The sequence below is a fragment of the Bubalus bubalis genome, chromosome 2 (assembly GCF_019923935.1).
Source record: "Bubalus bubalis isolate 160015118507 breed Murrah chromosome 2, NDDB_SH_1, whole genome shotgun sequence".
Taxonomy (NCBI): Eukaryota; Metazoa; Chordata; class Mammalia; order Artiodactyla; family Bovidae; genus Bubalus; species Bubalus bubalis.
In genome coordinates, this window is record NC_059158.1 from 117,102,268 (window position 1) to 117,124,292 (window position 22,025).

Sequence of the window (22,025 nt, forward strand, 5' to 3'; positions counted from 1 at the left end):
GCTGACGCAAGTCTCTGGAGCTACTCCGCTCTCAGGCTGCATGTTCCTCCTTCCAACTTCCGTGCGGAATGGCCAGGTGTGGTGTCGGATAGGCTCTGTTTCTGGAGCGAGGGTCTAAGGGTCGCGAGCAAAATTCCACTTTATCCCGCAGGACCTTCGGCGGCCACGCCGCCCTCTACTGGCTTCTGCCGCAGCCGCCTTTCTGGGAGCCCCAGGCGCTAGCGCGGAAGCGACGCTGGCTGGGGCCAGTCGGAGGATGGTGGGTTCCCGGGTGGTCTCTGTGAGGCTGGGTCTGAACCCGAATGCGTCTGTCCCACAGGCTTTGCGTTGCAAATTCAGTGTTACCAGTGTGAAGAATTCCAACTGAATAACGACTGCTCGTCCCCCGAGTTCATCGTGAATTGCACGGTGAACGTTCAAGACATGTGTCAGAAAGAAGTGATGGAGCAAAGCGCAGGTAAGAGGCTGGCAGCCCTCCTCCTCCTCCCCTCTCCAGCCTGGGCCTAGGTGGAAGTGAGGTGCCATTGCATTACAGGAAAGGATTGACTTGGATATTATGCACACACTGGTTTATCGCGGATTTACTTTTACAGTGCTGGGAAGACGAAGAGTTCCAAGTTACTTTAATCTCATTAGAGTTAATTACCAGGGCTTCTCCCCAAGGAACTGGGAGGGGGGTGTGCATTTAAATGAATGGCTCTCCTCTTTTATTTACTCCCCTCACCTTCCTCTGCTAAAAGCTGATTGGGAGACTGGAAAATATATGGATAACCAGCCCTGCTTGGGCAACTAGACAGTAGCCTGTGAGCAGTGTCAGACTGAAATATGAAGCTAGTTGAAGTTCCCAGAGGTCAGCACTTGAAAAATGTGTTTTGTCAGAGAGCCACGCCATATTTCTTTGAAGAACACTACAGGATCTTTATTTAATTTTAGAACTAATGCATCAAATTCCAGGCACAAATTGCCAAGATCTTTCAAAGGAATGTAGTTTCCAGTCCCACAGGCTTAGCTGCTGGCAGGCTGACAGAGGGCCTGGGCACCGGCCAGGTGGAGAAAGAAGGGGAGGTGGGTCTTGCTAGCAGCAAACCTCCCTCATTTCCTGCAGAGTCTTCTCACTGAGCAGGAGCTCCTGGCCCCTCTCAGGAGTCTTTTCAGAAGTCAAAATCTCCCCTTAAAGTACAACTGGAACTTTGGGGAAATTGGTGAACTAGGGTTTCATTTCCAAGGTCAAATCGACGAATATAGATTTTGTCATTTTAAAGATGTTGAAATGATAGATGAATAATATTCAGTGAACCCAAGCCCAGCTTCTGTTTAGCTGGCTGGACTGCACTGCCCACGGAGCCTGGTGAAGGGTTAAGTGAGTCCTTTAATCTGGTAGCAGATTCATGCAAAGGCTCAAGTTTTAAAGCCAGCATTTTGGGAAAAACAACTTTGGGAATGTTGTTTTCTTCTCAGAGAAGGGTCTGGCTGCACCTTGTGGCTTGCCGCTCAGTTACGTGGGAAGGCACTAGCTGGTCACTGTACTGTGAGGTGGGGTGTGTATGTGTGTGACTTTCAAGGCTGTTCGTTTAGATGATGACCAGTCTAGGTGTGGATTCTTTCTACCAGAATCATTCTTCTAGGAAACTAGAAACGTAATCGCTCTCAAAAAAAACTTCTCAAAGAAGGCAACATGCATTGTGTGGTTATATGGGATGCTGCTGCTGCTGCTAAGTCGCTTCAGTCGTGTCCGACTCTGTGCGACCCCATAGACGGCAGCCCACCAGGCTCCCCCTTCCCTGGAATTCTCCAGGCAAGAACACTGGACTGGGTTGCCATTTCCTTCTCCAATGCATGAAAGTGAAAATTGAAAGTGAAATCGCTCAGTTGTGTCTGACTCTTAGCGACCCCATGGATTGCAGCCCACCAGCCTCCTCCGTCCATGGGATTTGCCAGGCAAGAGTACTGGAGTGGGGTGCCATATGGGATGCAGGCTGTTAAAAAAGCCAAACAAAACTTAGTGATGGGTCTTTAGCTAAGATTGACATGGGTGATTCTTGTGAGATGTTTCTTGTCTGCTTGTATTTCATTCCTGAGAATTTAATCTGAGCAAAAACAGACTGCCCTTCCACCAGAGGAACTGCTGTGATTTTCATCAGAATCACTCTGAACACTTTATTGCAACTCTCAAATATTTGTAGCTTTCTTCCTGGCAGTAGTTTAGAGGCAGACAGAAAGGGGGATATGGAACTTCCTCGTCATCCTCCAGGTCACTGCTTACCTGGGGATCTTGTTTCATAACCTGGGATATGATTGTCACAAGGAGAGGAAAAGCTATGAACCAAATTGCAGTCAGAAGAGGTGGCTTTCTGAGAGATATTTTTTGCTTTTTCAAAGTGTACTTTGAAGATGCACTTTGAAAATGGAATTTTCAAGTGTTTAGTTTTTCATCTGGCTTCCCTCGCTCATCTGCCCCGCACTGATTTTTGTTTTGTTTTGTTTTGTTTTAAAAAGGTATCACTGGCATGATAATGCCTAGCTTCTCCCCGAGAAACTGAGCACAGTCAGTGCCTGACCTGAAGTTGCTATTAGCTCAATCAAAGTGGGTGCTGTGTATCTTCAAACCAGGTTCCTCTGGCCACATGTCATAGGCTAGAGAGTGACAGACATGAGAGAGATAAGGCAAACTCAATTGTGAGGTGTGAGACACAGACACCGTTGATGGGCTCAAAGGAACTGGTTAGGGAAGGAAGCAAGCTGTGTGCACGGAGTATCCTGAATTCAATAGAAATCAGCCAAACACACACTTCTGTGTTTGAAGTTGAAGGTGGGGTGGGCATAGGAGAGGGAGTGGACTGAAATGTCTAAGGCGTTTCCATTTTCATCATGTGGTATTAGAGACCAATCTGTTTAAGTGGTGATTAACTCTACCCTTATTGGCAGGGCGAGAGAGCCAACCTGAAAACTGATTAAGTGAACACAGCTTAGTGTACTCATCAGTGTAGCAACAGCTGATTTCTGTTGTACACGGCATGTGCAGGTTCTTTCTTTGTGCCTCATGTGGGGATATCACCTGAAATCTGAGAGTCGTCTTATGAGGTTCCCGTTTCCCAGGCTGCTACCCATGGGCATTTCATTTCACTGCAGGGTCAACTTCTCCCCACCTGTTCAATGATGCTATTAGGTGTCGAAGTCAGAATTGTTTCTGCTTAATCAGTGATACATATCCTTTCAAGAATTTCAGTGCTTTGGAACTGAAAGGGTTTTTGTTGTTTTAGTTTTAAAAAAATTACATTGACTTATCTATTAGAAAAATCATAAAAGGGGGATCTAGCAATCTGCTTTCTATTCCATCTATTACAACAACCTTCCAAATTTCTCCTTTAATGAGAGAGTTCACCAACTTTTGTAGCGCATACACAAAAATTAATCTACATTTGCATAAAGATTATAAGTAAATATAATAGAAGAATTATATTGATAGGAGTAAACCATAAGTGGTTGATTTATAGTCGACAGTGTGCATCAGAATCTGGGAGTTTTGTTCAAATTTACATCTGGGCCCCTCCTTGGACAGGCCACTTTAGGGAAGTCTGTGGTGGAGCTGGCCAGGGGTTAGCCCCTAAATTGAGAGCTGAGGGTCTGGACCAACCTTTTTGTGTATTAGAGGAGTAAAACAAGAGCCAGGGAAATTAGATGTCTGGTCCATATCTGTCAGTCAGTTGTTACTGAGCGGCATCTGCTCAGTAACATCCCGGGCCAACCCCTTGCGCAGGAAAATATGTCTCCAGGGTTGCCTGCAAAGATAATTCAGGCAAAGTGCTAAAGACTTAGACAGTTCTCATGCCCACCAAGTTCACCTAATAGGCTTAGTGAACTGGGTTGAGTGGATGATCCACAAAATGGATTTTGCAAGAACAGGAGAACAAACTTGGGATTTGTAAAGTCTGAGTGCTATGGCATTTTCCATAGGTAGATAAGAAGCAGGGTTTTAAATGGACTAAGATTTTAATGCACCAAGCAAGTTTGATTTTAAGTAGGAATGAAAGGCATTCTTTTTGCAAGAAAAAAAAAAAAAAAAAATACCAGCGGTGCAATATGCCCAGGCCCTCAGATAGGCCTTTCTGGATTAAGTCTGCAAACTCGGCTCTTTTTCAGGCAGGTACATTGAATTTTCAAGTGTGAAGTACATTTAAAATTAACCTTTACCTATTCCCCAGAGTGGAGAAGGAAATGGCAGCCCACTCCAGTATTCTTGCCTGGAGAACCCCGGGGACAGAGGAGCCTGGTGGGCTGCCGTCTATGGCATCACACAGAGTTGGACTGAAGTGACTTAGCAGCAGCAGCATTCCCCAGAGTGGCATTCCTATGGGGGGCTGAGAGAGTTTTCTGCTTTTTTCCCCCCTTGGCCAGTTATTGAGAAATAAGGCGTGGATTATGGGGAGGGGAAGGCTCCTTTCATTGTCCTTACTAATTGATATTTAAATGTTTGCATAATAAATGACTTGTTCTCTCCAGCTCTGCACTTAATGAGTTAGTGTCTACTTAAGGCGCCACCCTTGATAATGACATTTCTCTTGCTCTGACTTATCACTGCACTCCATAAAATATTTCAAATATTGATTTTCACTTCAGAATAGAAGCCCCCCGCCCATGAATTTTGAAACCAGAGTATAAAGAATGTGAATTTGCATTTGTTTGACAGTGCAATCTTGTAATTAGAGTTTTTCCTCTTGACTAGATACAGTGAAAGGGGTATAATTTAATTTTTATAGACTAGCCAATTTCTGCCCTTTGTAAAATATAGCTCTGTCAGTGAGCAAAATGTTACAGGTTCTCCTAAACCTTATTTAAAAGTTAAATGCAGTGTATTGAGAGAAAGTTCATGGGCGGAATCAGTAACCTAATCGATCTCTTCACCCATCCTTTGCAACAGGCATTAATCTATTTGTCTGTTTTGCGATACATGAGTTAGTGATTTATATGCCATGTTGCATGTACATTATGGCTGTATAAGTAATGACTATTTTCCTTTTGGATTAGTTAGTTGCTCATTAAATTGGACGAGGATGGCTTCATGCCTTAGATAGATTACTTTAATCCCTTATTTTCTCATGAACTAAAAAGGGATAGCAAGGGAGGACCTAGGGGTCTCTGAAACAGTCATCCACTCTTAGCAGAAAGAAGTAGCAAGTTAACCATGGCCTGTGTTCTCTGCTTAATTTCACTAAGATTGAAAATGACAGGCTACAGTGAGCTTGGCAGGAAGGAAGGGTCAGTTTTGCCAACCAGTATTATATCCCAGTCCCTTTATACCTGGATTCTTTTATTTAAGGTGCACACACATGGCATATATATGTATATGCATATATCTAAAATTTTCCCTATATATATCTGCACACAATCCTAATTTTTGTGAGAAGAGGTGAAAATATGCATCCTCCTCCTTTGTAGCTGTTTAAGTCATAAACGCTTAACCTGTGTTATATTGTAGGCACAGAGGTATTTTCTAACTTTTTTTGCCCCAGAACATCTTTGTTCAGAGAACCAGTGATGTCTGTCAATCTTCCAGTGCCCCCTGTCTGCTCCATATCTTTTTCTTTTATTCATTCTCTCATATCCTCTCCCTTTTGAACATCCCACCTGCAGCCCTTACTTTCTAACTCTCAAATCCATTTTGAGATGGTTATGGAATCCACTCCAAGAGTAGAGAACAGAAATGTATAAAATCAACATATTTTAACTTTGCCAAGGAGACCGCAACAGGTTAAAAAACTTTAAAATAAAAAAGATTCAGATGTCAAAAAAGATATCCTCGTACATTAACATTGGCCCTGCTAAAGAGGTTTCTGTGTCAACCTCAATGAAGGTATGAATTATGTGGGGAAAGGTTCTGTGTGGTGAATGTCAATATCACTGCCTCTTTCCCAGCGGGACCCTGAAAGAACACCTTTTTCTCCAAGGCAAAACACTTTGCCAATCTGGTTGTTCACTTAAGTTCTCGAGATGCATCCATCTCTTTCATGTGGCAGACATAGCAGACTTCTGAGGAGGTCTTCAGAGAGTGCATATCAGATGTCTTCAGTCCCTTGGACTCTGCAGTAAGTAAAGCATTTGTTTATGTTAACTTTCTAGCTGAACAAGCAGCCAGGGCTGACCTCCCATCTCCGTAGATGAAACATTTGAGGATTGATCCAGCTCTCCCACGGCACTAATTCCTCCCACTATGATCTCATGAAAGCTTCCATCATTGATGGTTTTCCTAATGAGTTTAAACAGAGAAGCTTCAAAGCTGGGTTTTCTCTCCCAAGTGAAAAATGAAACGCACTATGAAAACAAAATCCACTGTTTGCTTTGAACTCGGAAATCTGCTTCCCTTCTATATTCCTGAAATAAAAAGATCTGAATTTACAGCCTGTTTTCTTTTTCCTTCTCCCCTTCCTGTCTTCTTTCCTTCTTGCCTGCCTTCCCCCTCCCTCCTCCTACCCTTTTCTCTCCCCCTCCCTTTCTCTCTCTTTTGTTCTTGTTCCATGACTGACTTAGATTCTAATGCTCAAACCCGGCAAAGGTTTATTAGCACACTGTGCAGAAGTAGTCCACACCCCAACCCCTGTTGTCAGCTGTTGCGTGAAAAGGGGATCTCTCTCCGGTAGGGAGCAAACAACCATGTGCCAGGCTTCCCAGGAACTTTGAAGAGGTTACTCAGGTACTGCACGTCCCAGGGGCTTAGCTTCCTCCCCTGTTATATGTTGAAACAAGTCACCCATCTTATGAGATACAGCAAGGCAGTGAGGAATGCTGGCAGTCTAGTCACCTTAAGGTACCAATTCTAAAGGTGGAAACCTGCAGGAATTCTCACCAGGAGTTGCTTCACTCTCCATAGCTACCTCTGAAGGCTGGCCCAGATAACCTGACTTAACTCTACACACACTTTCTTGGACTAAAGGAGTCCTTGCATTTAACCCTTAACTCCTTAAAATAGGATCCTCACAATTAGCCTGGAAGGTCCACAGTGAGATAATATATTCACCTGATGGTTGGTGGATCTGAGATGCAGAGAGATTCAGCAGTTTGCTCAGGACCACACAGCGGACGGGACTGAAATTCAAGTCCTTCCCTTCCCTGGGATTTTTTTTTCAATCATTCTAATGTCATTTGTTTTTCTTTTTGTATTTTTTGTTGTTGTTCTTCTTCTTTCATAAATTATTTATTTTATTTTATTTTTTAAACTTTACATAATTGTATTAGTTTTGCCAAATATCAAAATGAATCCACCACAGGTATACATGTGTTCCCCATCCTGAACCCTCCTCCCTCCCCATTCCATCCCTCTGGGTCGTCCCAGTGCACCAGCCCCAAGCATCCAGTACCATGCATCAAACCTGGACTGGCAACTCGTTTCATACATGATATTTTACATGTTTCAATGCCATTCTCCCAAATCTTCCCACCCTCTCCCTCTCTCTCAGAGTCCATAAGACTGTTCTATACATCAGTGTCTCTTTTGCTGTCTCGTACACAGGGTTATTGTTACCATCTTTCTAAATTCCATATATATGTGTTAGTATACTGTATTGGTGTTTTTCTTTCTGGCTTACTTCACTCTGTATAATAGGCTCCAGTTTCATCCACCTCATTAGAACTGATTCAAATGTATTCTTTTTAATGGCTGAGTAATACTCCATTGTGTATATGTACCACAGCTTTCTTATCCATTCATCTGCTGATGGACATCTAGGTTGCTTCCATGTCCTGGCTATTATAAACAGTGCTGTGATGAACACTGGGGTACACGTGTCTCTTTCCCTTCTGGTTTCCTCAGTGTGTATGCCCAGCAGTGGGATTGCTGGATCATAAGGCAGTTCTATTTCCAGTTTTTTAAGGAATCTCCACACTGTTCTCCACAGTGGCTGTACTAGTTTGCATTCCCACCAACAGTGTAAGAGGGTTCCTTTTTCTCCACACCCTCTCCAGCATTTATTGCTTGTAGACTTTTGGATAGCAGCCATTCTGACTGGTGTGAAGTGGTACCTCATAGTGGTTTTGATTTGCATTTCTCTGATAATGAGTGATGTTGAGCATCTTTTCATGTGTTTGTTAGCCATCTGTATGTCTTCTTTGGAGAAATGTCTATTTAGTTCTTTGGGCCATTTTTTGATTGGGTCATTTATTTTTCTGGAGTTGAGCCGTAGGAGTTGCTTGTATATTCTCGAGATTAGTTGTTTGTCAGTTGCTTCATTTGCTATTATCTTCTCCCATTCTGAAGGCTGTCTTTTCACCTTGCTAATAGTTTCCTTTGATGTGCAGAAGCTTTTAAGGTTAATTAGGTCCCATTTGTTTATTTTTGCTTTTATTTCCAATATTCTGGGAGGTGGGTCATAGAGGATCCTGCTGTGATGTATGTCAGAGAGTGTTTGCCTATGTTCTCCTCTAGGAGTTTTATAGTTTCTGGTCTTACGTTGAGATCTTTAATCCATTTTGAGTTTATTTTGTATATGGTGTTAGAAAGTGTTCTAGTTTCATTCTTTTACAAGTGGTTGACCAGTTTTCCCAGCACCACTTGTTAAAGAGATTGTCTTTAATCCATTGTATATTCTTGCCTCCTTTGTCAAAAATAAGGTGTCCATATGTGCGTGGATTAATCTCTGGGCTTTCTATTTTGTTCCATTGATCTATATTTCTGTCTTTGTGCCAGTACCATACTGTCTTGATAACTGTGGCTTTGTAGTAGAGCCTGAAGTCAGCTAGGTTGATTCCTCCAGTTCCATTCTTCTTTCTCAAGATCGCTTTGGCTATTCGAGGTTTTTTGTATTTCCATACAAATTGTGAAATTATTTGTTCTAGCTCTGTGAAGAATACTGTTGGTAGCTTGATAGGGATTGCATTGAATCTATAGATTGCTTTGGGTAGTATACTCATTTTCACTATATTGATTCTTCCAATCCATGAACATGGTATATTTCTCCATCTGTTAGTGTCCTCTTTGATTTCTTTCACCAGTGTTTTATAGTTTTCTATATATAGGTCTTTAGTTTCTTTAGGTAGATATATTCCTAAGTATTTTATTCTTTCCATTGCAATGGTGAATGGAATTGTTTCCTTAATTTCTCTTTCTGTTTTCTCATTATTAGTGTATAGGAATGCAAGGGATTTCTGGGTGTTGATTTTATATTCTGCAACTTTACTATACTCATTGATTAGTTCTAGTAATTTTCTGGTGGAGTCTCTAGGGTTTTCTATGTAGAGGATCATGTCATCTGCAAACAGTGAGAGCTTTACTTCTTCTTTTCCAATTTGGATTCCTTTTATTTCTTTTTCTGCTCTGATCACTGTGGACAAAACTTCCAAAACTATGTTGAATAGTAATGGTGAAAGTGAGCACCCTTGTCTTGTTCCTGACTTTAGAGGAAATGCTTTCAATTTTTCACCATCGAGGATAATGTTTGCTGTGGGTTTGTCATATATAGCTTTTATTATGTTGAGGTATGTTCCTTCTATTCCTGCTTTCTGGAGAGTTTTTATCATAAATGGATGTTGAATTTTGTCAAAGGCTTTCTCTGCATCTATTGAGATAATCATATGATTTTTATTTTTCAATTTGCTAATGTGGTGTATTACATTGATTGATTTGCGGATATTGAAGTGAAGGGCTGGAAAAAGATTTTCCATGCAAATAGGGACCAAAAGAAAGCAGAAGTAGCAATACTCATATCAGATAAAATAGACTTTAAAACAAAGACTGTGAAAAGAGACAAAGATGGTCACTACATAATGATCAAAGGATCAATCCAAGAAGAAGATATAACAATTATAAATATATATGCACCCAACACGGGAGCACCGCAGTATGTAAGACAAATGCTAACAAGTAGGAAAGGAGAAATTAACAATAACACAGTAATAGTGGGAGACTTTAATACCCCACTCACACCTATGGATAGATCAACTAAACAGAAAATTAACAAGGAAATACAAACTTTAAATGATACAATAGACCAGTTAGACCTAATTGATATCTATAGGACATTTCATCCCAAAACAATGAATTTCACCTTTTGCTCAAGCGCACATGGAACCTTCTCCAGGATAGATCACATCCTGGGCCATAAAGCTAGCCTTGGTAAATTCAAAAAAATAGAAATCATTCCAAGCATCTTTTCTGACCACAATGCAGTAAGATTAGATCTCAATTACAAGAGAAAAACTATTAAAAATTCCAACATATGGAGGCTGAACAACACGCTGCTGAATAACCAACAAATCACAGAAGAAATCAAAAAAGAAATCAAAATTTGCATAGAAACGAATGAAAATGAAAACACAACAACCTAAAACCTGTGGGACACGGTAAAAGCAGTCCTAAGGGGAAAGTTCATAGCAATACAGGCACACCTCAAGAAACAAGAAAAAAGTCAAATAAATAACCTAACTCTACACCTAAAGCAACTAGAAAAGGAAGAAATGAAGAACCCCAGGGTTAGTAGAAGGAAAGAAATCTTAAAACTTAGAGCAGAAATAAATGCAAAAGAAACAAAAGAGATCATAGCAAAAATCAACAAAAGCAAAAGCTGGTTTTTTGAAAGGATAAATAAAATTGACAAACCATTAGCCAGACTCATCAAGAAACAAAGGGAGAAAAATCAAATCAATAAAATTAGAAATGAAAATGGAGATATCACAACAGACAACACAGAAATACAAAGGATCATAAGAGAGTACTATCAACAATTATATGCCAATAAAATGGACAACGTGGAAGAAATGGACAAATTCTTAGAAAAGTACAACTTTCCAAAACTCGATCAGGAAGAAATAGAAAATCTTAACAGACCCATCACAAGCACGGAAATTGAAACTGTAATCAAAAATCTTCCAGCAAACAAAAGCCCAGGTCCAGACGGCTTCACAGCTGAATTCTACCAAAAATTTAGAGAAGAGCTAACACCTATCCTGCTCAAACTCTTCCAGAAAATTGCAGATGATGGTAAACTTCCAAACTCATTCTATGAGGCCACCATCACCCTAATACCAAAACCTGACAAAGATCCCACAAAAAAAGAAAACTACAGGCCAATATCACTGATGAACATAGATGCAAAAATTCCTTAACAAAATTCTAGCAATCAGAATCCAACAACACATTAAAAAGATCATACACCATGACTAAGTGGGCTTTATCCCAGGGATGCAAGGATTCTTTTTGTATTTTTAATTACAATTTTATTGAGGTATAATTTATGTATCATAAAATTCATCCTTTTAGAGCTGCAGTCCCCAGCCTTTTTGTCATCAGGGACCGATTTTGTGGCAGACAACTTTTCCACAGACCAGGGTGGGGGGGGGGTGGTTTCAGGATGATTCCAGTGCATTGCATTTATTGTGCACTTTATTTCTATTATTATTATATCAGCTCCTCCATAGAACATCAGACATTAGATCCCAGAGATTGGGGACCTCTGTTTTAGCACATAAAATTGATTGTTTTTAGTATATTCACAAGTTGTAAAAATAGTCTAATTCCAGATATATATCTAATTCCAGAACATTTTCATCACCCCAAAAAGAAACCCTGTACCCTTTAGCTGTCACTAATCTGAGAACTACTAATCTACTCTCTGTCTCTCTGATTTGCCTATTCTGGACATTTCACATAAATGGATTCACACAATCTGTGTTTTTCTATGATTGCTTATTTCATTTAGAATAATGGTTTCAAGGTGCATCCATTTCATACCCCCTTTTGAAGTGCAGTTTTCCTCTTGCTTTGCACAGGTCAAAAGGAAAACTCAGGCTTGGCAAGTTCTAAACTATAGAATGGGGTGGGGTGAGATGGAGTAGGAGAGGGCATGACTGTGAACCTGGAATTCCACGGGCTAATTAGCCAAATTGCTACGTTGAACTAAAAACCTGTCCTAAGAGCAAGCTGTCTCAGGAAGCCATAGGGCAAAGGAATATATAATCGTCAAGAATCTGCTCTGTGCTCAGCACTGGGCTCCCCATCCATTGCCTCCACATCCATTACCATTTGTTAAAGGGTTAATTGACTTTTCCCTGCTGTTGTTGTTCAGTCCTCAGTCGTGTCCTTGTCTGACTCTCTGTTACCCTACACCAGGCTTCCCTGTCCTTCACTATTTCCTGGAGTTTGCTCAGATTCATTTCCATTGGTTGGTGATGCCATCTCATTCTCTGCCGCCCTCTTCCCTTTTTGCCTTGAATTAATTTGTTAGCCACAAGAATCCTCAGGGATCTGGGTGGGCTATCACTGATACTAGAAGCTCTTATCCATGATCTCAGCTGCTCATCCCAACGTCTGGTGTCCTCCATAGACCACAGCCCTCAAGCATCCTGCACCACTTAAGCTAGAAGATATCTTCATTTATAATCTCAAAGAGCTTACCGGGGCACAGAAAGTTTCCTTTTCTGAGGGCCTGCCTAAAGAGTTTGATCAGTCCAGCTCCTCGTTCTTTCTTTGAGAAGGCCCGTGGGTAGAGCAGGGGGAGAAGCATTCTGGGGAGAGATTTTGCCTAAGGAGACACAATTCTGGTGTGGTTTTATCATCTACCACGCATACTCTGTAAACATGTGCAAATCTAGCCATTTTCCCCCATACCAAATCACTGATGATTTGGTAGACATAACTGTTTACCCCTTTAGAAGGTGTAAGTTTCTTCTGTTATTTCCTTCTCTGAGACTAAGCTGAATACTTCTTTGCCTAGTGGTACAGGGATTGTCTTTTGGGGCTAAGAGAATTGCTGGTAGAGGACAATGGATTTCCTCCTACCCTGGGCATTTTACAAAAGGCCATATCTATAACATAGGAGCTTCAATCAAATCTGTGATGAGTCAGGCTGCAGTAAACAAAAGAATTATGATATATGTTCCTAATTCCTTCTATCCATGGTATATTTTGGGCCATAGCAACATTGTGATTCAGGAACTGTTTTCACAAGCCAGAATTATACTGCATGTTCCCTTATTAATAAATGGCTTCCAATGTTCTGATTGCTTGCAACAGTCCACAGCAGTGCAGTAGATGAACTGAATTAAGTGCTTTCAATAAGGTGAAACCATAAAGAGTTTGTAAGCAATTGCTTCCCCCCGCCCCCAACAGTGTATTTAAGTAGAATAAAGCAGTGATGGTTCATGACATTGATTGTGAGCTTTATGACTTTACAAAAACCAGGAGAGGGATCCAGACGCGAAAATGATGAAGTGTTGTATTATTTTAAGGAAGTTGTGATACTTGGTCCAGTGCATTTCATTTCTCACTGGACATGGACAATAGCTTTTTATGTTTTTCTATTTCTTGGACTTGTTGGTGAGAGCAGAAGATTGGTAGAAAGAGTGCCGGGGCATGTGGTAGCCGGTGTGGCCCTCAGCCCACTGTGGTCCACGCACACCGTACTTGCCCTGAATATGAATGTGCAGAGCAGCTTCACACGCCCTGCGCTGAGGCTGCTTCAAAGAGCACCGGCATGAGCAGGTGTATTGAAAGTGATGCTGGGCGATGGGTATCCTGTACTGTTTTGTCACTTATGTAAAAGCTAGCAAACCACTCGGGTTTCCCATAACTTCAGAAAACCAGTACAGAAATAGCAAGAGGCGGGCAGGTTGACTAGTTGTCCACCCCATGAGGCCATCCAAATGGATCTTGGCTTCAAAGCTAGCTGTGAGATTCTTTTGAGAATTTCTGTGGCTTCAGAAGGAAAGGCTGTGAGCGGGTGGGGCCTGCACCCAGAGAGGGAAGAGTTCGCTGACTTTCTTTGAAAAGGCTGAACATCATTCTTCTCAGCCTGTCCCAGGCTGTTGGAAGGGAAAAAAGAAGCAAGCAAGTCAGAAGCAGGTGTTTTACATAAGAGCAGGTTAAAAGCCAGAGAGACTAAACCAACTTTGTTGTAAAACCTGGATCTGTGTGTACAAGCCGGTGGGGCCCTGCTTACCTGTGTCTGTGCTTCTTGCATTGACCTTGGTGATGAAAGGAGGATGACAGAGGGATGCTCTGACAATCTCCAGCCAGCAGTTTGCATGGCACTGGATCCTTTAGGATTTTAGAGTATCTTTTCCTAATAGAATTGGATTGTAGCTTCGTTCACTAGCGTCCATGTCTGGTGCTCATTCCTGCACCCGGAGCTCCCGAGCACAGTACCCACCTCTTCCTTTCCCTCTGCCTCTCTCTTTCTCCCCCTGCCTTCTCCCTGTCTCCTTTCACGTGCAAACACTGCCACTCACTCACTGCTATGTAGACACCCCAGAAATATTTGCTGAATAAGTATGCTTGAAAAATCGAGTTTCAAGCTAAAATAAATAATCTATTGGTATTTTAGAAGTATTATACCAAAAATGAGGGGGCTTAAATCTCTATCATAAGAAGAAAAGAACAAAGTTGAGTGTACTATTGGCTTTCTCGTTACACTTGAAATGGTCTACATGCCCATTGATGGCACGTAAGAAACAGCTCTGAAGTGCAGTGCACCCCAGTTTTTCTTGGGTGTCAGTTTTTAAGTCTGAACTGGCCATGCTTTGAATAAGAATGTTTTCTGGAAACCACACAACCCAACTCCTACAACATTCAGCTAACTTGGTAGTCAAGCCAGCTGGGGACAGGTGACCATCCAGCCAATTCCATCAGCTGGAGGTGTGAGCTATGTGGAACTCCAGCACATCGAGATCCACCTTGGTTATGAACTCCCTTAGGAAGAAAACCAATCCTCCCACGTAGTTATATTCCCCCAACAAACCTCTGTTCCCACCAGGCCTCTCCCACACAGGAGATGCAAATTGAAAATACATGTGAAGATGTCCCACAAGACAGAGGTAATCCAGACTTCCAGCTGGGGGATGTACTTCTAAACCATTTAATTTCAGAAAATTAAGCCACAGAGGGAAGCAGGAATAAAAGACTATGTTTTTGCTCTCCTGTGGTCTATCCTGCACTTAAATTATTTAACTTGGCTCTAAGAACTAATTGTTTGTGTTCTTGCCCTGTTTATTGAATATCATTAATATCATTGTCATAAAACCCGGATGCCATTCTTATGTTGAAGCTTGAGGGAGTTCTGACTGCAATAGCTTTCATGTATCAAGAAAGCATTTGTCTACTCCTCTTGTTTGCCTATAGGTCATGGTTTCAAAAGAGCATTAATCAGCCACTGCTGTTGCCAGATTCCTTTAGTTCTTACCTCCACCTGGACCTCACTTTCTATGCCACTTAAGAATGTCTTCAGTGACAGATAACAGAGACATAAGCCCCATAAAAGTATGTATTGTTTGCCTAACAAGACTGTCCAGAAGTAGGCTGTCCTGGGGTTGTTTCCACAACTCACTGATGTCATCAAAGACATCAAAGATTATCTCCATTTTCCTAAGAGTTGGTTTTCTGTCCATAGGCTAATTGGCTCTTGGTCACAAAGTGGCTGCTTGTATTCAATTAAAGGAAAGGGATAGCACCAAGGAGCTTTTGTCTTCAGCTTCTCCTTTTACCAAGAAAGCAAAATCTCTCTTTTCAGAGTCCCTCGGAGATACTTCTCCTTATCTTTCATTGATCTGAATGTTGTCTTGTGGCCATTATTTGTTGTAAAGGAAGAAAGCAGCGGGTGGCTATGGGTGGACAACTGTCAGTGTCTGCCAAATCACTTCTTGAAGAATCCTTGCACAAAATTGGAAAGAATCAAGCACGGTGCTTCCAGTGCCGCCCCACCCCCCACCAGAGCCATTTTGCCTCTGAGGACTCTTGTTCCTAATTTGGGTAAATCTGTATGCATGAAATCTTTGGGCTCCATGATGTTAATGTTGCCCTTTGAGAACAATAATCAGAAGGACTTCAAGGTTAAAAATGCAAGAGCCTAGCTTCATAAATCATTGAAGGCACTCTCCTTAACGCTACTCACTCTTTTGCCTAAAACAAACATTGAAATGCATTATCAGAGGAGCTCCATTCATGAATCACTGTCACTTTTTTTTTTTTTTTTTTTGGCTGTGCCTTGTGGTATGCAGAATCTTAGTTCCCAGGCCAAAGATCGAGCCTGTGCCCCCTACATCGGATGTGCACAGTCTTAACCACTGGACCACCGGGGAAGTCCCCACCTGTCACATTTTGGAAAAGGAAAAGAACACATGTGCTAGCAAATGATGTCCTGACTTTTTGGTCAAGCTGTGTGTGACATTTCAGAATTTTGGTTCACTGAATGATGAGATAGAAGAGCATAAATTTTAGTGTGAGGATATTTCCACAGGAGAGAATGGTGTTTCATGGCGAAAAATACAAGGGTGCCTTGGGTTAAATGCTTCGATGTTCTTGAATCATTGCACCTAGAGCCATTTTGCCTCCAAGGACTCTGTTGTTCCTAATTTGGGTAAATCTGTACGCACAAAACTGATTATTAATCTTTGGGCCCCTTGATGTTAATGTTGCCCTTTGAGAACAATAATCAGAAGGAGTTCAAGGTTAAAAATGCAAGAGTATGGTTTCATAAACCCTTGAAGGCACTGTTGACACTGGGATAGTGAGTCATAAAGATCTGTTCCGTCAACCCCCCCAGGCAAACTGGGGAACAGAGATACCAGCTGAGGAAAAGCAAATGTCTGCAGAAGCCTTCCTGGCTCAGAAAGTTATAAATGAGCAGAGAAGTCCACATCTAATGCGAGACTCAAGTAAAACTAACAATTGGCATCATACATTATGGGTGGGTTGTTTGCGTGCCATAATTAAGTTGGCATCAGTGGTTAACAGCCTTGAAAATTAAACGCAACAACAAAATCAAAGGCTTCTGAATAATGAAGTTAACACATCCCTGTTATGAGGAAAAAGAAGGTCCTTGCGTTGTCTTGTTTCACGTCTGTTTTCTTGACGACTTTTGTTGGCTGTTGTTCAAACAGACACATTTGTTTTTACTCTTGGGGGTCAGAGGGGTGCTTTGGGGCTCCCCTCAACTTCTGGTTCCACCAACTAGCCCAGGATGGGAGGATGCCTGGGCATCAGGACGGATGTACTGTGCAGACTTTGTCACTTCCTCTTTTTTTTAGGCCTTTAAAAAATGGACTGTTAGCATTCTTGTTTGGTTCCTGTGGTAATCTGCAGCTCCAGTGGAGGGTGGCTTCTTTGGATTTTAAAATATTCACATCCACAGCAAAGGAAAAGTACTTAGGAGTCAGAACACAGAGCTGTCCAGGAAAAGTCTACCTCCCAGCTCTCCTCCTGCCTTTATGTCTGATGAATGGTGCCCATCATGGCAGTAACGAGGCACAAGTTCATATAGATGAGCCTCTTCTTCCCAAGATGTCCCCATTAGAATGCAAACTATCAAACTTTCTTGCATGGTGTTCTTCAAGGGAAAAAAAAAATACTTGAGAACAAATCGAAGATCTTTTTTCTCCCAGTTTCTTTCAAAACTCACTGAAAATGCATATAGTTCATTCCAATTACCCGTTTCCAAGCATTTTTCTTTGAGGAGCTGTTCCTAGTCCTGCATGGAATATTTATTGTAATGTAATCATAACTCCAGTGCAGTAAGTGTTGGTTATTTTTCGAGTAGGGGAAGATTAGTCTTACTCCCAGATGGGCATTCCCACAAGCAGCAGTTTCCCATTGAAGTTCGACTTTAAAACTAAATTATATAACATGGGGTGAAAAGTAATGGGCTGTTAAAGGCTGTCTTTAGGAATTTCCATCTCTGTACCAGCAAAGAGAGCAGAGGAAAAGATACATGAATGATAGTCCATAGAGAAGAGAAGATGCATGCTTTACATTGGGGCAGAGACTAAAGTGAGAAAATTAGGAAACTAACTCATGTGGTTTGAAAGCATGCTTATAGCAAGTAGGTCATAGTAGAACTGTAGTCCCACACTCTCTAGGACTCCCCAAAATTGCATGTATCAGTATATGTGTGTGGAGGTGAAGAGGATACACAATATGCCAGGTCTTTTTTCTGCCCCGATTCCCCTCGACTCACTCAACAAAAGCAATGTTAAGTGGTTTTTGTTTCTGATTCTCAAGGTCCAGAAGCTGTTTGGAGCAGAAGATGAGTTGGAAAGTACTTCCCCATCCTGCAGAGAATCACTACAGAGTTAAGGTCTAGAACACTATGTAAACTGGGACAGATAGAACCTGGTGGGGTTTAAAGGGCACCCAAGGGTTATCAACCTTCTTTCTTACCCAGGTTCTGAGCAAACTGAGAAATAAAGGAACTAGGCAAAGAAGGCCCAAAACATCACCACTGTTACCGAGAAAGACTAGGTTGGAGGGACTAGCTTTGGGGCAAAAGTCAAACAGGTTTCTAAATTAGCTTCTTCAAATTAGCTGGTTTACCCAGTCAAACAAAGCCAGGGAGGGAAATTTCTTTCCCTGGGGAGCAGGGCAGAACACCTATTTGCTATGAGGGACAAGGAAGAGGATGAGCAACATGTGCCCGGTTTATTCTTCCTAAGTTAACTGGTCAGATATGTCACTCTGCCTCCTTTGGGGAAAAGAGATTTGAGGTCTAGGGAAGCCAGGAGTTGCACCAATTGAGGGAACATTGGAATAGAAGGAAAACCACCCCCCCAACCACCCCCCTACCCCCGCCAGTAATCTTCCCTCAAGCCCATCACACTGAAAAATAGTCATTTCTGGAGCCATCAAGGTCTTTGAGGTGGGAAGGAAGTAATCAAAGAACACAGATATTTGGGGCCACATCTGTCACCTACATAGATACACACACTCACTGTATTGGTTATCAGCATGAACAGTGGTCAGTCATGTTTCACTGAAGCATTTGTTTGGGTAGAACATAGAAAAATGATATAGACTTCTCCCTCATCCATACTAGTATCTTCTATGAAAACTTTCTATTTTGAAATAATATGAGACTTGTAGAAAGGCTGCCAAAGTAGTAGAGAGTTTCCATATACCGTTTGCCCAGCTTCTGCTAATAATAATAACTGGCATCACCATGGTACAATGATCAAAACTAAGAAATTAACATTGGTGCCATACTATTAATTCAACCACGGTCAGTATTGGATTCCATTCATTTTTCCTTTTTCTATTCCAGTATCCTCTCTAGGATCCCACTTTGCATTTCATGGTCATGTCTCCATATTCTCCTCTAATCTCAGTTACCAGTTCCTCATCCTTTCTTTATCTTTTGTCATCTTAACAGTTTCCTTTTTCATTGAAGTACAGTTGATTGTGTTAATTTCAGGAATACAGCAAAGTCATTCGGTTATATATATGTGTGTGTGTATTCTTTTTTCAACTATTTTCCATTATACTTTATTACAAGATATTGATATAGTTCCCTGTGCTATGCAGTAAATCCTTGTTTATATATAGTAGTACGCATCTGTTAATCCCATGCTCCCAATTTATCCCTCTCCCCTTCCCCTTTGGTAATCATAACTTTGTTTTCTGTCGGTGAGTCTGTTTCTGTTTTGTAAATAAGTTTATTTGTACTGTATTTTAGATTTCCACATATAAGTGATGTCATTATGGTACTTGCCTCTCTATAACTTACTTCACTTAGTATGATAAATCTCTAGGTCCATCCAAAAAATAGTATTATTTCATTCTTTTTAATGGCTGGTAATATTCCATTCTGCGTTTGTCTCTTCTCTTTTTTAAACATTTATACATTCCTTTTTAAATATTCTTTTCCATTATGGTTTATCAGAGGATATTGAATATAATTCTCTGTGGTAAACGGGTAGGACTTTGTTATTTATCTATCTATTCTGTATATAAAAGTTTACATCTACTAACCCCAACTTCCCATTCCATCCATTCCCCAGCCTCCTCCCTTTTGGCCACAAGCCTGTTCTCTATGTCTGTGAGTCTGTTTCATAAATAGGTTCATTTGTGTCATTTTAGATTCCACATATAAGTGATATCATATGGTATTTGTCTCTTTCTGATTTCACTAGTCTGATAATCTCTAGGTCCATCCATGTTGCTGTAGATGGCATTATTTCCTTCTCTTTTATGGCTGAGTAATATTCCATTGTATATATGTACCACATCTTCTTAATCCATTCATCTGTGAATGCCCATCTAGATTGTTTTTATATTTTGGCAATTCTAACTAGTGCTACTATGAACATAGGGGTGTGTTTATCTCTTTGAATTATAGTTTTGTCTGAATATGCACACAGGGGTGAGATTGCTGAATCATATGGTAACTCTATTTTTAGTTTTCTGAGGAAACTTCATACTATTTTTCACAGTGGCTGTACCAATTTACATTCCTACCAACAGTGCAGGAAGGTTCCCTTTTATCCACATCCTCTCCAACATTTATTATTTGTAGACTTTTTAATGATAACCATTCTAACCAGAGTGAGGTAATACCTTATTGTAGTTTTGACTTGCATGTCTCTAATAATTAGTGGTGTTAGGCATCTTTTCTAGAGAAGGCAATGGCACTCTACTCCAGCACTCTTGCCTGGAAAATCCCATGAATAGAGGAGCCTGGTAGGCTGCAGTCCATGGGGTCTTGAAGAGTCGGACACGACTGAGCGACTTCACTTTCACTTTTAACTTTCATGCATTGGAGGAGGAAATGGCAACCCACTCCAGGGTTCTTGCCTGGAGAATCCCAGGGACGGGGGAGCCTGGTGGGTTGCCGTCTCTGGGGTCACACAGAGTTGGACACGACTGGAGTGACTTAGCAGCAGCAGCAGCAGCAGCAGGCATCTCTTCATGTGCCTATTGGCCATCTGCATGTCTTCTTTGGAGAAATGTCTATTTAGCTCTTCTGCCCATTTTTTGATGGGGTTGTTTTTGTTGTCATCAAGTTGTATGAGCTGTTTGTATATTTTAGAAATTAAGCCCTTGTTAGTCACATCATTTGCAGATATTTTCTACTAGTCTGTAGGTTGTCTTTTTATTTTGTTTATGGTTTCTTTCGCTGTATAAAAGCTTGTAAGTTTGATTAGGTCCCATTTGTTTATTTTTGCTTTTATTTCTATTGCCTTGGGAGACTGACCTAAGAAAACATTAGTACGATTTATGTCAGAGAATGTTTTACTTATGCTTTCCTCTAGGAGTTTTATCATGCCACATCTTATGTTTAAGTTTTTAATCCATTTTGAGTTTACTTTTGTGTATGGTGTGAAGATGTGTTCTAACTTCATTGATGTGCATGTGGCTGTCCAACTTTTCTAACACCACTTGCTGAAGAGATTTTCTTTTTCCCAATGTGTATTCTTGCCTCCTTTGTTGAGGGTTAATTGACCACAGGTTTGTTGCTTTATTTTTGAGTTCTCTGTTCCATTGATCCATATATCTGTTTTGTACCAGTATTATGCTGTTTTGGTTACTGTGGCTTTGTAGTATTACCTGCCTCCTGATTTGCTCTTATTTTCTCAGGACTGATTTGGTAATTCTGGGTCTTTTATGGTCCCATATGATGAAAGTGAAAGAGGAGAGTGAAAAAGTTGGCTTAAAGCTCAACATTCAGAAAACTAAGATCATGGCATCTGGTCCCATCACTTCATGGCAAATAGATGAGGAAACATTGGAAACAATGGCTGATTTATTTTTCTGGCCTCCAAAATCACTGCAGATGGTGATTGCACCATGAAATTAAAAGATGCTTGCTCCTTGGAAGGAAAGTTATGACCAACTCAGACAGCATATTAAAAAGCAGAGACATTACTTTGCCAACAAAGTTCTGTCTAGTCAAGGATATGGTTTTTCCAGTGGTCATGAATGGATATGAGAGTTGGACTATAAAGAAAGCTGAGTGCTGAAGAATTGATGCTTTTGAACTGTGGTGTTGGAGAAGACTCTTGAGAGTCCCTTGGACTGCAAGGAGATCCAACCAGTCCATTCTAAAGGAGATCATTCCTGGGTGTTCATTGGAGGGACTGATGCTAAAGCTGAAACTCCAATACTTTGGCCACCTGATGCAGAGAGATGCCTCATTTGAAAAGACCCTGATGCTGGGAAAGATAGAGGGCAGGAAGAGAAGGGGATAACAGAGGATGAGATGGTTGGATGGCATCACCGACTCAATGGACATGGGTTTGGGTGGACTCCGGGAGTTGGTGATGGACAGGGAGGCCTGGCA

The 22,025-nt window shown here is 41.2% G+C and overlaps 2 protein-coding genes across 7 annotated transcripts in view; both read left to right on the top strand.

Moving 5' to 3' along the window:
* Positions 1–431, top strand: part of NCKAP5 (NCK associated protein 5) — a 1,209,945-nt gene extending 1,209,514 nt beyond the window's left edge. For all 4 annotated transcript variants that reach the window (XR_006548346.2, XR_006548347.2, XR_006548345.2 and 1 more), the window contains exon 19: positions 320–431. The gene's annotated coding sequence lies outside the window, so the exon portion shown is untranslated. The remainder of the gene's footprint in view (positions 1–319) is intronic.
* LYPD1 (LY6/PLAUR domain containing 1) overlaps positions 1–22,025 on the top strand; it is a 67,119-nt gene that overhangs the window by 2,360 nt on the left and 42,734 nt on the right. For all 3 annotated transcript variants that reach the window (XM_044936215.2, XM_044936211.2, XM_006077298.4), the window contains one exon: positions 320–457. In XM_044936215.2, coding sequence (XP_044792150.1) covers positions 320–457 — 138 coding nt within the window. The remainder of the gene's footprint in view (positions 1–319; positions 458–22,025) is intronic.